Here is a 15,374-nt window from a genome sequence, read left to right as displayed (position 1 = left end):
AAACTGCAACAACAACAACAAAAAAATAGCCGGGGGTTGTGGCGGGTGCCTGTAGTCCCAGCTACTTGGGAGGCTGAGGCAGGAGAATCGCCTAGGCCCAGGAGTTGGAGGTTGCTGTGAGCTGTGTGACGCCACGGCACTCTACCGAGGGTGATAAAGTGAAACTGTCTCTACAAAAAAAAAAAAAAAAAAAAAAACTGAACTGTATGTAAAAGCACTTTCTCCCTTTTGAATCATGGATGTGACTGGGAACCTTAGCAAAACAAAGCAATGGTGCTGACTCAGTGTTCTGAACATCAGCTCTGAGCCTGAAGATGCTTTTTAATTGAGCTAAGTGGTTATGTAGGAAGCGGACTCTTTAAAACTCCGTGGCTGTATTCTTCATCTGGCTTTGTCCCACAGATTCCCGATGGTCCCAGGAGCGCTGGAGTCACTATCTCTGATGTGTTTGCATCTGACCTCTGCCCTAAACTTCAGTGTTATTTTCAGCTGTTCTTTGACAGGGAATCCAACAGCTGCTGTTTAATACCACAGACAACTTGCAGCCCAGGCTGAGTTTCTAGCAATAGAATTAATCTGCCAATTTGGGGCTCTGATCTGAAGCCGGCTATCATTTTCCTGCATATGAGGTGAGGGTTGGGGGGGAAGCCTCAAGTACCGTGTTGTTCTTTGTTTGGGTTTTGGTTTTTTGAGATAGAGCCTCTCTCTGTTGTCCTGGGTAGAGTGTCATGGTGGCATCATAGCTCACAACCTCAAACTCTTGGGCTCAACAGATCCTCCTGCCTCAGCCTCCTGAGTAGGTAAGATTACAGGAGCCTGCCACAACTCCCAGCTAGTTTTTCTATTTTTAGTAAAAATGGGGGCTTGATTTGGCTCTGGATGGTTTTGCACTCCTGAACTCAAGCAATCCACCCACCTCAGCCTCCCAGAGTGCTGGGATTACAGGCTGAGCTACCGTGCCCAGCCTCTTTGTTTTTGAAAAAGTGGCAAGATATATATAGTGTTAGCCTTTAATCAAACCAAATCCATTTTCTTGCTGCAGTTAAAAGATAACAGCAAAGTGTTTTCCTTTCTAGTCCTTGCCTGAGTTTGCAAATGGAGAAGAGTAACAAAGAAATCCTGAAATGATATGTATCTATTGATAAATGCTAGTTGAAATATTTTTAAAATGTTTCTCAGAAATCTGAGGCTCTGAGAAAAGGTGGCTATTTCACATAAACTTTATTTGGCAAAGGGCAGTGAGTTTTAGAAAAGCAGAATAATCTAAAAATGTGTTTCAAGCAATTTTGTGACTTAACCCCATAAAAGAGATACCAGAACTTTTTTTTAGAAAAGTATTATTTTTATTGGTTTTCTTTGCAAGAGAGAAACTTCAAAAATCTTGAAAAGATTGATATCCAGGTCAATGATTTTCCGTAGTTATTTGTGCATAGTTTTAATGGAAAAACTAATTTGGGTTGTCAGGATGTAATTTTTTTTTTTTTTTTTCCATTTGCTTTCAAACATCAGCTGATAAGGAAAGAGCTATCCTCCCATTTAAGATAATGGTAAAAATAACAGGCGCTTAGTGTTACCATACTAGGGGTGTGGCGATTCTCTCCCGGTCTCTCCTGTCTCTCTCGTGATAAACTCAATGGGGTTGTCTATTTTTAACCTCCTGTTCTTTCCTTTTGGCAGAGTAATCATCGCGAGCTGAGCTCTTTCCCTGAATGAATCCAACTAACCCCAGTGGTTGCCTTCTGAAATGACCAGCAGACACGCCACTGCACGGAGGCTGCCCAAAGGATAAACTCCGGTTCTAAAGGACCATGTCCAGCCAAGGAAGTCCTGGTGTGGAGTTTTCTACAACAACTGTCAGTTCAGTAGCTGTGCAGGCTGGGGACTCCAAAATCATTATAGCTGTCCTAAAGGTAAGCTAACCACTTGCTTCTTTCTGTGTGGCTATGGGCTCCTTGCTGGGTGTTCACAGCCCTAAAGAACATGGCGTGGAATCGGCAGCACAGAGCATAGCAAAGGTAACACAGCAGGTCCCCTCACTGCTTTTGTTAATATACGACTAAGAGAAACCACAAAGTTTCAGCTGGTAATCTCACTTTCCCTTTCCTTTCAATCAGCCATGAAGTCTCCACAGCAGCTGGATTTAAAAAAGAAAACTCTGCCATAGATTTTCAATTTGGTCTTTAAAAGCAAGGCGTGAGTGATTAGAAGTTTGTGATTGCCAGGCTGGAGAGCCCAGCAGAACTGTGTAATGCTGCTGATTTCTGAGAGTGGGTGGGTGTGATGGAGGCGGGAGGGGCCAGGTCCCACAGAAGGGAGTGGCCCTGTTCCGAGCACAGGGGAGCACAGGAGGAGACTAACAAGGGGCGCCCTCCACGACTCTGGTTTTGACACTCTAAAGACACTACTCCATCCTTGCTGCACTCCTGGGGAAGTGAAGACCCTGCCAGGGAAGGTGCAAAGGACTTGTGACAGATTTGCTTTTAACAGCAGGAAGTCAAAGCCACTTGGGGCTCCCGATTACTGCATGTTTTATGTCCAGGAATTTGCATATGTGCAAAGATGACCACGCATTGTTAGGCTGAAGAAGATATTCATGATTTTATTCTCTAGAGAAATGCTCTGCAAAAATGTCTGAAGCATTAAGCTTTGAGCTTTAGACAATTTACCACCTAAGGAATCCAGTGTTCAATGAAGGGAAACCTGGCAGACAAACAGCCAGTTACTTTCAGGACCCCACCAGGCTTAACTGAATGGCGTTTCTGGACTTTTGCTAGAGTAGGAACAAGACTTGTTTAACTTAATTACTGTGAATTTTATGGGTAGTGTGAAAATTCATATCAGGAGCACAGCATTTGACATTGGGTAAAACGATTCACTGTAGGATAGAATGCAAAGTGCTCCTACCGAAGTTGGTTGCCCAGTGCTGTTGAGGCTCCTTCCACATAAACAGGCCCTGCAGCCTCCTTCACACTCTCCTCTTTCCAAAGTCACTGGTTGATATGGAAGGAAGCAGAAACCAAGCAAGAACAGAGTATTTGCATGTAGCTCACCGATGCTTTGGGTAACTGCAAATTTCATCCGTTAACTCACTATTTTAAAAAAGTTAGCTTTTCTTGTCTGCAACTATGAAATATTCTTAGAGCAGGAGGAGGAATAATATTTAGGGGATAAAAGATAAGAGAATTAGAGGAAGATAGGGAAAAAACTCTCTACAATTGCTCTGGAAATTCTTATTTTAAATGAATTATGTTTCTAAGAATATTCCCTCACTGCCCCTCCCCAATTACCTCCCTTTACTGTCATTTCCAGATAACATACACCCCCAGGTACTCAAGTAGAAAGCCTATCTTGATGGCCTAGAAGCGTCTATATCTGTTTATAGTGTTTTCTTTCCTAACTGTCTCGGGGCACTAATTATATTCTATCATAGAAACACATTTTTCTCACTTCTCTTTCTTCAGTCATTCTCATATCCACATGCACGTCCTATTAGTGGTTTCTTTTGCTTAATCAGTTGTTGCTTCTTAGTGAAGCAATTCCTCAGGAAATGCACTGATGAATTATGTCTTAGAGCAGTGAATATCCTGAGTGTGGAAAACATGCTCACTGCATTCAAATGGCAGTTGTCACAGGCATCTAATTTTATTAATATTTTAGTATATGCTTTATTGAATACCAAAAAAAGGTTGGAAAATATTATGTTTTATCTTTGAAATAAGATAAAAATAAATTGCTTCATCTGATGCTTATTCAGATGACTAACCAAGGCTGGTTCAACCAGAAAACACTAATTAGCATAACTTGCATTTGCAAAAACTTTCCCATATGAAGTTTGTGTTGTACTTGCCCAAGTGGAATTTCATTATTTGATGGATTTCAGGTTTGTGGATGAGAGTGGGTATAATTGTGTGAATTATTCTGTAATTTGTAATATTCAGTAATACATAATTTATTGTACTTATCTCTCATTTTGGAATTTTTAATTGAAATCCAAGACACTAAGGGAAAAACTTATCCTAAGAATACTGAAAAGGGCAGGGCATGGATTTATATTACATCTGTTATGGTTCAGTTTAAGTAAGATCCATCTCATGGAAAGAGTTATGTGGTTACCTTATAACTGGAAATTTTAAATGTATGTAAAAAGGAGAAGGGAAAAGAAGAAGGAACAAGAGGAACTAAAAGTGCATTTTATTTCACTTTTTATTTTTAGTGTGGCAAATGGGTGCAACTTCAATTGGCTGAATCACAGCCAAATCTTCTAGAAATTGGTAGCAGTCAAGATGAAACCAAAAAACTTCTTCATGATCATGAACTTCTTTTGGCGAAGCTCAAGGTAAGATATTGAGATATGAAGAAAAAAACACAATTAAAAAGAAATACAGGGGCAGCACCGTGGCTCAAAGGGGTGGGGCCCTGGCCCCATATGCTGGAGGTGGGGGGTTCAAACCCAGCCCCAGCCAAAAACTGCAAAAAAAAAGGAAAGAAATACAGGGGCGGTGCCTGTGGCTCAAAGGAGTAGGGCACCAGCCCCATGTACAGGAGGTGGCGGGTTCAAACCCAGCCCCAGCCAAAAAAAAAAAAAAGAAATACAAAGCTATTTCCTACAGGCCTCGATTCCTCTGGTGTTACTGGCTTTTTAGTTCACTATTTAACTATCTTAACATAGTATCAGATAGACAAGAGAAAAACACTACAGTTATTTATGAGCAAACATTAGCATCAGAGAGAAGTAACAAGATTTTTTTAAACTTTCCCTAATGTGATAGAAAATATGGAGTGCTAATATTTTCACTGTGGAGAAATAAGTAATTTTTTTCCTAGCTGCCTCAGTAAAAAAAAAAAAAAAAAAAAACTAATTTCTCCATTTCATGAAATATACTGTCAAGTCATAACAACAGATCCAAATTTTCTATTGCTAATAATCCTTGCTAGTAAAAATAATTTAGAGTACTTTTTCCCCCTGTTGAGTTACTGAGCTTTGTATTGAGAGTTCTTTAAACCAAATAATACTCTTGGTGAAAATCTTGACTTATTATCCCGTATATGTCACGGTCATTTAGTTAAGAATCTAAATAACATTAGTTTAAATTGCCAGATAAGGGCAAGGTAAGGTCAGAGCCAAGCACATAATTTGTAGGGCCCAATGCAAATTGAAAATGAGGGACCCCTGGTTCAAAAACCAGAAAGAAGTCTTTTCTTGATTCATCAAGTTCACTATTTAACATCTGGCTCCTTCAGGCAAAGGAATATGTGTGGGGTGAGCAGAGACTCTCACAGGTGCCCAGCCTTGCCCAGGACTCAGTACACTGGGTGGGCCTGAGCCTGATACCACCCTTCTCAATCTTGGCCCTGGCCCAGCCAGTACAAGTGGCAACTGTTACTGAGCCACTGAGCCAGGTGGAGGAGCAGACGGGACAGCAGACTCTATACCCTGCAGGTGGAACCACAAGTGCAGCGAGGCTCTAATCCCCTAGGACTTTGTCGTCCTATTGGACACAAAATTACACAACACACAATCAAAGATAAAATTATTAAGAATGTTAAGACAGGATCAGGTAGAGCTTCAGATCCCAAGTGATATTCCCTTCTGAGAATGGACCCCTGTGAGTAACAGCCCTCTTAGGCAAACAAATGTCTTCACTCAGATCAGAGAGGTTTGATGAGGACTCAAAGGCCTGCAATGACTAGGATATTCTGTGTGTTTAGTATGTGAATATTATTGGCTTCTTTGAATTTCTAGGCTAGAATTTACACTTGCATTCTAGATTTAGAGACAGATCTGATCTGTAACTGATATAAGTGGTTTTCTGATTAGACAATGGTAAAAGTAATTAGACAAATCAAACTGAAGCTGAAGAAAGAATAGTACTGAAAAAAGGGCCATTAGAATCCAGAATTTATTTCCTGTTTTGACAGCTTCTTGCTATGGGCTCTGGGTGGTCTTTCAAGGAGAAATCTCTGGTCATCAGGACATCTTTTTATTTTATTTTATTTTTATTATTTTATTTTTCTTTAACTGCCACAATGTCCAAAGAACAGTTTTTGAATATAGAATAATACCATTATATGAAAGAGCATTAACCCAGGAACAAAGACTTATTGTTTAATTCTAACTGTGCCACAAGCTAATGCAATTTGGCTGACAACTCAAAATCTTCCTGCTACACAAAACGCTGTGCAAACTTGTCTTGAATCCACAATTCCACGAATTGTGGAAACTCAGTACTTCTTGCAGTTCCTACTCATTCCCAGAGGTTTGCTTTGTCATGTTTCCTTTGGTCTCTAGCTTCCTTGTACGCACCTGTCAACCCTTTCTGCTGATGCTAACCTGAACTTGAAACCACATTTCTTCCCAGGTTCTCACTAACAATTCATGCCCAGCCAGCATTTTCAGGTCCACTGATGAAGTATGGGGAGGGGTGTCACGATGGTTTGGGTCTCTTGGCTACCTCTCTTCTCCATCTCTATTCTAGTCAAGACCACAACTCCAAGAAGAATGCCTTCTTAGGTAAGGGGGACAATTCAGCACCCCAATCCCATGCTCAAATTTGCATACCTAAATCTATGCAGGAGCTCTCCTAGAAAAGGGCTTTCCAGTTAATCAGGTTCATCCTCTTTAGAAGTCACTTGTGGTCCTAGAGAATACATGTCCTTTGATGCCAGTCTTCAGGCTGTGAACTTGCACTTAAGTCCTTTAGAATTCAAAGTTTTTTTCCTAATGAGGGGATGGGACAAATCAAAGCTTCATATCTATTATGGATCTTACCATAATGTGCCATTGGATCATAGGGCTATGCTCCCTCCCTGCATATGGGTCTAAAAAAATGAGGTCTCAAATAAAAAGGTCTTTGGCTTCATCTGGGCCTCTCGCCATAACCTCTTAATGTCCATCTCTCTCATATCCTTTCCTACCTACCCACCACTATCAACCCAGCCGCCCAAGCCCAGGAAAATTTAAGTAGTGACAGTGTCTTCCAGAAATAATTGATTCTAATGCTATTAGTATAAAAGAGTTAAGGAGAATTTGAAGTCTATTTCAGATTTGCTGACAGAAGATTTTTAAAAATAATAAAAATGTTAATTCCATTTTGCAAATGGGTAAGATCACTAATTCAACCAATTTACTGGTTATTATGCTGTCAGGGAAAGCACAACGTTAACCCCAGGCAAAAAGTTGTTGGATCCAAGTTGGCTTTAATATGAGCTTTCGAAGGATGAAGACATTAGTAGTTCAATAAGCCAGTAATATTTAATATTTAATGTTCCTTCCAGTCCTTTTCCTATGTGCAGAGTTCCACAGTTTGTACCAATGATGAAGAAGAATGCTGTGGAAGGGATTACTGGGTGGGTATGGGATTCAGTGCTGAGTCCACTCTGGTTTGGGCACAACATTCAGTCTCTGAGGTCTCAGGGTCTTTATTTGAAAACCTAGGGGAATAACTGTTACCTTCACATACTGAGAAAAGAAATTTATGGGATAAATGAAATGATACATGAAAGTGCATGCTTATTTTCAAAGAAAAAGTGGCATAATTATTATGTTAATGATGAATGTGTCCAAGTAATTTGATATACTAAATGTTTATTTCATGGAAATGCTACTTTCTGCCTTCCATTGAAAATTATCTCAAAACCTAGTAATTTATACTAAAGGGAAAAATTCTGAAAATATAGAATTTTTATGAGTGTCTCTAATTTTGGTAATATTTATACCCTGGAGATCTTATTTTCCCTTCAGCAATGTACTGAACCTCAGTGGAGTGTCCAGAGAAAAAATATTTCCCTATTTTCATGGAGTGATGCAAATATAATGATGTGGAAAAAAGTTTAACTTCTAAAAGGAAATTCCCAAAACATGTTCAAATTATTTCTAATGAGAAGGAAGGCATTCAGGAAAGAGAAGAAAAAGTAGATTTAAGCCAGGTGAAGAAGACACGCCTGTGGCCACTATTGACATGAGCCCTCAGGTGGGACACAAAGTGGTTAAAAGTGGGGCAAAGAAGTTAGAAATACCTCAGGGATGTTGCTGAGAACATTTTTCTCTTCAACCTCTGTCTTTCCACAACATCACTATTGTTCGAAAGAATTATGACTATAAAAACTAAGAACACCTCCTGGAACTAGCTCCTGTATTTGCAGAGAGGTGATATTAACGTTCAGTGAAGAATGACCCAGTTTAGGGTATCAACACTGGAAAATTTCACCTCTAGTTTGACCCTCATAAGTCTATTGGTTTTCTGATTCTGACTAAATCTTAAGCCCAATAAATGCTTATTTTTGTCTAATTTCTGTTTCCTGAATGGAAATAAAGGCTCTATAAACAGAATATACTAGTAGCAAAACTAAAAGTCTTACTAAGATTTTCCTTAAGGGGTGGTGCCCATGACTCAGGGAGTAGGGCTCCGACCCCATATACTGAGGGTGGCAGGTTTGAACCCAGCCCCTGCCAAAAACTCAAAAAAAAAAAAAAAAAAGATTTTTTTTTTAAGTAAGAGATAGTGAGATTTTTCTACTGTTAATCTGAAATAGTTACTAAAATGAATTTTAAATATTTTTTATAATGGTAAAAAATATATATATAACATGACATTATTTTTAAATGTATAATTTAATGTATCATTTTTAATGTATAATAATTCAGTAGCATTAATTATATTCACAATATTGTGCAACCATTACCATTATCTATTTCCAAATCTTTCTCATCACTCCAAATAAAAATTCTGTACCCATTTATCAATAACTCTATTATTACATCCACTGGTAACCTCTAATCTACTTTCTGTCTTTAGGAAGTGTCTGTTCTAGATACCCCTAAATAGAATCACACAACATTTGGTCCTTTTGTATCTGTCTTATTTCGCTTAGCATATAACATTTTCAAGATTCACCCATACTGCAGTATGTATCAGAATTTATTACTCTTTGAATAAAGTATAATAATCCATTGTAATGCTATATCACATTTTGTTTTTCCATTCAAGTGTCTATGAACACTTGGGTTGTTTCCACTTTTTGACTCTTGTGAATAATGCTATAATAAAATTTGTGTACAACTATCTGTTGGAACATCCATTTTTCAGTTCTTTTGGATATACATCCAAGAGTGAAAAATGGCCACATCATATGTTTCTGGGTTTTTTCTTATTATTAAAAGGCAGAGGGCGGCGCCTGTGGCTCAGTGAGTAGGGCGCCAGCCCCATATGCCGAGGGTGGCGGGTTCAAACCCAGCCCCGGCCAAACTGCAACCAAAAAATAGCCGGGCGTTGTGGCGGGCGCCTGTAGTCCCAGCTACTCGGGAGGCTGAGGCAAGAGAATCGCGTAAGCCCAAGAGTTAAGAGGTTGCTGTGAGCCGTGTGACGCCACGGCACTCTACCCGAGGGCGGTGCAGTGAGACTCTGTCTCTACAAAAAAAAAAAAAAATAAAATAAAATAAAAGGCAGAGTCTCACTTTATTGCCCCTGGTAGAGTGCTGTGGCGTTACGCAGCTCACAGCAACCTCCAACTCCTGGGCTTAGGTGATTCTCTTGCCTCAGCCTCCTGAGTAGCTGGGACTACAGGCGCCCAACACACTACTATTTGCTACAGCTATTTTTTTGTTGCAGTTAGACTGGGGCTGGGTTTGAACCTGCAACCCTTGGTATATGGGGCCGGTGCCCTACCCACTAAGCCACAGGTGCCACTAGTCATATGGTATTTTTGTGTTTAACTTTTTGCGGAAACAGCAAAATGTTTTCCACAGCAGCTGTATCATTTCACATTACCAGCAATATACAAGTGTTCCAATTTCCCCACATCCTGGCCAAAACTTGTCATTTTGTGTTTGTTTGTTTTTAAATTATGTTCATTCTACTAGGTGTAAAGTGGTGTTTTGTTGTGGTTTTTATTTGTATTTCCCTAAAGATGAATCACATTGTGCATATTTTCATTGGTCATTTATATATCTTCTTTGGCCAAATGTCTATTGAAGGCCTTTGACCACTTTTAAAGCAAGTTGTGGTTTTTTTGGTTCTTCTTGAGTTCTAGGAATTATTTATATACTAATCCCTTATCAGATATATGATTACTTTACATAGTAGATTCACTTTCTCTCTTTCCCTGTGCTCATGCAGACCCACAAGTTAGGGAATTCTAACTATTGGGGAAGAGGCTTCTACCCAACTCCTCTCCACACTTCCTATGTTGCTTGATTGGGGAGGCTGGGGAAGAAGTAGCCACCCTGGTGACTCCATCTCAAGGGTCCTTTCCACAGACCCACAGGCCCATGGGCTGGCAGTTCTCTCTCTGTACGTCTGTTCACCTGGCTGGCAGACTCAGGACACAGTCCCACCTGGAGCAGCTGGATATGCGTCTTTCCACAGGCAGATCCTGAAGGCTAGGTTTTAAGGAGAGAAAGTAGAAATTCAAGTAATTTCATCCTCCAATCCAGCTTTCCCATTAATAAAAGCAGATATTTTTAAGCCTCTCTGACCCTGATGTCTTATTTCTCAATCGATTCAGAGTCCTGAAGGGAGAGGGGTAAGATCAACGGGCACCTGCCAAATTCCAACATGTAGCTGATTTGTGGTTCAAGTAGAACTGTTTTTTGTGTCCTAGACATGTAAAGCACGTGCCTTATTTTTCACTGATCATTTTGAAGAGGGCAATTGTGAGGTAGGAATAATGTAGGAGTTCTCAGGAATGGGAATTAGTAGGCAGTTTAATTTCTCATTTAAGCATAGTGTTCTCACAACTATGAAACAGCTAAACTTCCTGGTGGTTTTCCTGTCTGACTTGCCACTTTCCTACATTACAGGGTGTTCCCTTTCCTAGCCTTTTAGTTCCAGGGAATAGTAGGGTGTTGTGGATTGATCCAAGGGGCACAAATTCGAATAGCATTCTTTAGATTTGGAAAATGCCATGAACAGTCTTGTGAAATATCATTTTTATATGGAGAGGTTAGAGATTTTTTTGCTGTTGTTGTTGTTTGTTTGTTTGAGGCAGAATCTCACTCCGTTGCTCTGGGTAGAGTGCCATGGAGTCAACATAGCTCATAGCAACCTCAGTCATCTGCCTCAATACCCAGCTATTTTTTCTATTTTTAGTAGATACAGGGCTTTGCTCTTGCTCAGGCTGGTCTCAAATTCGTGAGCTCAAATAATCCTCCTTCCTTGGCCTCCTAGAGTGCTAGGATTATAGGCCTGAGCCACGGCACCAGGTCAAACGATGTTGTTTTAAGAGAGTCTAGGGAGTCATAATGACAGGCTTCTCACACATGCAGATAATATTGCAAGTATCACAGATAATTTGTTACCAGTTCAATCTAAACAGGACTTTAGAGTCTGACTGTAACCAATGAAGTATTGATGCAAGTTGATTTATTATAGGGGCAGGAATTCTGAAAGAAGAAAAATTGCAGGCACAGCAACCGAAGAGTAAAAATTTGGAAAGGACACTCTTTCAGCCCTGTCTTGGCTCAGCAATGAAGGTTGTCTCCTCAATAGAAGCTGAAGGGCCTGTGGAAAAGATGAGTCACACATTATATTGTTTTGTGGCCAGACGTCAAGTAGCACAGAGTGGGCAAGACAGAGAGGCATCGCCACATTTCTGCAAGGAACAGAGCATAGATTGGTTATAGAAAATACTGACAACTCTTTTGACAACTTTACAAAGACCCAGTACACAGGAAGATTCTGGTAGCTTAAAGATGGCTGTTAATTCTCTAACTCCTCCCATTGAGCAGTGGGATCTAGGTCCCTCCCTTAAAATCGGAGAGTCTGTGATGGCTTTGACCAGTAGAATACAGTATAGAGGATGCTGTGCCAGCTTCCATGTCCCGGTCTCAGGAGACTAGCTGCTTTTACTTCCTGCAAACTTGGAACCTACCCAATTTGTGAGGAAGTAAAGCAGCACTGTAGAGAGGCCCAGGTGCACTGGCTGAGATCTCAGCTAACGGCTGACCACCTTGCCAGCTATGTGAGGGAGCTGCCGTGGAAGTGTGGAAGTAGATTCTCCAACACTAGCTGGCTTCCCAGCTGGCTTGCGTGGAGCAAAGACAGGCCTTTTCACTGAGCCCTGCCCAAATCAACAATCATAAGCAAAAGAAGTGGTTGTTATTTTAGGCCATGGGAATTTGGGGTAGTTTGTTTCCTAGCAATAGTTAACTGGAACAGAAAGCAGCAACATTGCGGGTGACCCCTAGGGGTCCTGAAGGCAGCACTTAGGAAGGAAAAGTATCAGGCAGAAGACAGGAGTGTTTACGGGGAGGCAATGGAGAAGTGGAGCTGAGTTTCTATAAAACAAAGGTTTTGCAGTTTGCTGGTGATTTACTTCTTGAGGGACGAATAAAAGCAGATTCAAAGGTATGTCTATTCTAATCTTAGACTGTTTGGCTTACATTCTGATACAGTTTTTTGATTGAAAGGAAAATGCTTATAGTTATAATTCAGTGCACAGAGATATGCACAAAATATTACTGGTGTATTATGGAAGGAGGGACTAATTCTGCCAGGGAAACCAGGGGAAACTTGACATAAAAAGTGGTATTTGAGCTGTCCTGGAGATGAGAGTTTTCCAGATACCACAGACCAATTTAAAAGACAAATAATGAACAAGGAGAAAAATATTTGCAATTTACATAGCAGTCCAAGGGTTATAATTCTTCATATTGATAAGAAATACAAATAAACCAATAAAATAAATAAAAAGGAGGCAATTCACAGAAGATAAAAATCTCTAATAAGCATGTTAAAAATTGATCCACATCACTAATGGCCTGGGAAATGAAATCATAATAATGAAAAGATCTTTCATTATTTGCCTAAGACACCATTGAGAATTTGAAATATCAGTAACATCTAAATATGGTGAGAATGTGAGGAAATGCTGTGGGTGAGACTTTGAATTAACACAACCATTTGGAAACTGGACAGCAATAAAATGGAAAATACTCATGGTCCTGTGATTCAGCAGCCTCACTGGATACAATGAAGGTACTAGTAGGGATATTGATATAAAGATGTTTTTGCTCCAATATTGAGCATTTTTCACATGTTTTTTGTGGAATAACCTAACTGGAAATGTAAAGTAGCTAATGATAGGAATAAATGTAGAAGTTGGTAGTGCTTTTTTCATACTGTGGAACATAATGCTGAGCTCCAGCCTTCTTTTTTGTGCCATAGATAGTCAGGTATTTAAGCCAGTGTTGATTGGGCGTTATGTCACCAAATACATTCCTATCCGAAACCTGGGTGAAAGGTCAGGATCACAGCTAGCATTTGTGAGATCATGGGCCTGTAATCTTCAAGCTATTCATTCCTTATTTACAAAATAGTCCTTCTTTAAAATATAAATCTATAAGCAATTTTTTTTAATGGAAAGTAATGCAAAAAGACTCTAGGTCTGAGATTTGGACTGACAGAAAAACTCCAACAGTACAAGAAACATAAATAAGGGGTGACAAAGACAGGTAGTGTGCAGTATCTACCTGCCCCCACTCCCAACCTTCAACACTGCTGAGTTAGATTACACATTAGGATAAAAATATACCTTGGAATTCTGTCCAGAAGGTAAAAGTGGTTTAGTTACCCCTCAACATCTGTGGGAGGTTGGTTTCAGGATCCCTGAATATTTGAACACTCATAGATTCTCAAATTCCTTATATAAAATGGTGTAGCATTTGCATATAACCTACACATGTCCTTCCCTATACTTTCAATCATCTGTAGATTACTTAATACAAAGCAAACAGTATGAAAATAGTTGTTATACTATACTGTTTTCTATTTGTATTAGTTTTATTGTTGTATGGTTATATTTTATTGGTCTTTTTCTCTGAATATTTACAGTCCTCAGTTGGTTGAATCCATGGGTGTGAAATTCATGAGCAGGGAGGATTGTACTTAGCCTACTGTGGGGGGATTTCTTTGTCCATCAGTGTGTTTTATGTCCGTTGTGAGTCCAGCCTGATTAGCCTTTGTCAGAACGCACCCTTTCTAAACTGTAGACTTTGTCTTAGATACATAATAATGTATACATGTGTAAAACACTAGAGATTTATAAATAACATGGCTTGATCATTCTCAGGATAAGTTCATCTAGGTTTTCGTCTTCAGGGAAATAAAGCAAACTTTGGAGTTTGTGGTTAGACCTATCCTCCAAATTAGCCATATTGTATGTTCTCCATCTTCTTCCTACCACATATTTGAAGCTTGGGTGCTTGAGTGAGATTAGAATCTTTGTCTTTCTTACTGGTTCCACTTCCAATGAGATGGAATGAACACCCTCCACCCACAGCTATAAACACTAAGTGGAATGCATGTTTGATGAAGATACTGCAGTAAAAGGGCTAGGAGGTAGAGTAACAAAAGAGATCAGAATTCCAAATACCACCAAACTAGCAGTGTTTTTGTTTCATCTCCGCTCCAATATATCCCAAGTTGGATTCAAAGGCTGATCAACACCATAATTTAGGTACCAGGTGTGGACAGAAAAAGCTCTAGAAAAGCCCTTTCTTTCAGGTCTGAGCAGTAGAAAAGAGGATTTTCAAGGTCTAGGAGGAAGAGGGAGATCCCCAGATTTTGTTTTTTGCTTTTTGTATTTCTGTTGTCTCTGTCCCAGCCCAGGCCATCCAGAATAGTAGTGGTGATAGTGAAATTGGAGGTAATAGGCAGATGCCTAAACCTTCAAGAGATGAGAAACCATTGCTCCCTCCATCCTACAGCAGCCTGACCCTATAGGTGCAGTGGTGAGAAGTGCACAGGAGAATGAGGACCAGTAAGGGGGAGCTTCCCTGGTACAACTTATAGGCCATGAATAAAACCAGGGAAGTGAGAAGACAGAGAAGGCGAGAGTAATCTCTCTCTTCAACTCCATAGTCACGTAGATGACTCTCTGAATTTCTTAAAAGAAAGCCTAATCACTTTGTGAGTAGACAGGGAACTCTGAAGAACCACAAGCTATCAAATTCCATTCATGAGACATATTTTTCACTTTAAGGTCCAACTCCAAGCCCCCAATTTTTCCATAATTGGAGGTCCTATACTAGAGGTCACTATACATAAGGAAATCAACAAGCTCATATTACATTTTATATTTTTTATATTTCTATATCAATGCACAAAGAAATATTTTGTAAATATTTTGTTAAATTTTGTAATGAGAATTTTGTAAATAAAGGCATATTTAGCTATAGTTTCCCATTTTCTCTATATATGTAACCTCTGGGATACCTTGTAGAGAAACCCAAACCACTCAAAGCTATTGCTAACTGTGTTCTGAGTCTGTGAGATTCAGTGATACTATAGGCTATTAAATTTTATCAATGTGTTGAAAAGAAAGCACTATGTTAGTGTGTTCCCCTTCTTAGATCAGCAATAAATGGAAATATGTAA

At 39.6% G+C, this 15,374-nt stretch overlaps 1 protein-coding gene across 1 annotated transcript in view; it reads left to right on the top strand.

Moving 5' to 3' along the window:
• Positions 1-603: 603 nt before the first annotated feature.
• Positions 604-15,374, top strand: part of CCDC141 (coiled-coil domain containing 141) — a 211,299-nt gene continuing 196,528 nt past the window's right edge. Inside the window, exons 1-3 of the mRNA XM_053598213.1 lie at positions 604-629; positions 1,678-1,910; positions 4,214-4,336. Coding sequence (XP_053454188.1) covers positions 1,809-1,910; positions 4,214-4,336 — 225 coding nt within the window. The 5' untranslated portion in view covers positions 604-629; positions 1,678-1,808. The remainder of the gene's footprint in view (positions 630-1,677; positions 1,911-4,213; positions 4,337-15,374) is intronic.

This window comes from Nycticebus coucang, chromosome 7 (genome assembly GCF_027406575.1).
Source record: "Nycticebus coucang isolate mNycCou1 chromosome 7, mNycCou1.pri, whole genome shotgun sequence".
NCBI lineage: Eukaryota > Metazoa > Chordata > Mammalia > Primates > Lorisidae > Nycticebus > Nycticebus coucang.
Note: the sequence above shows the minus strand (reverse complement) of the source record. Positions and strands in the feature narration are given on the sequence as shown.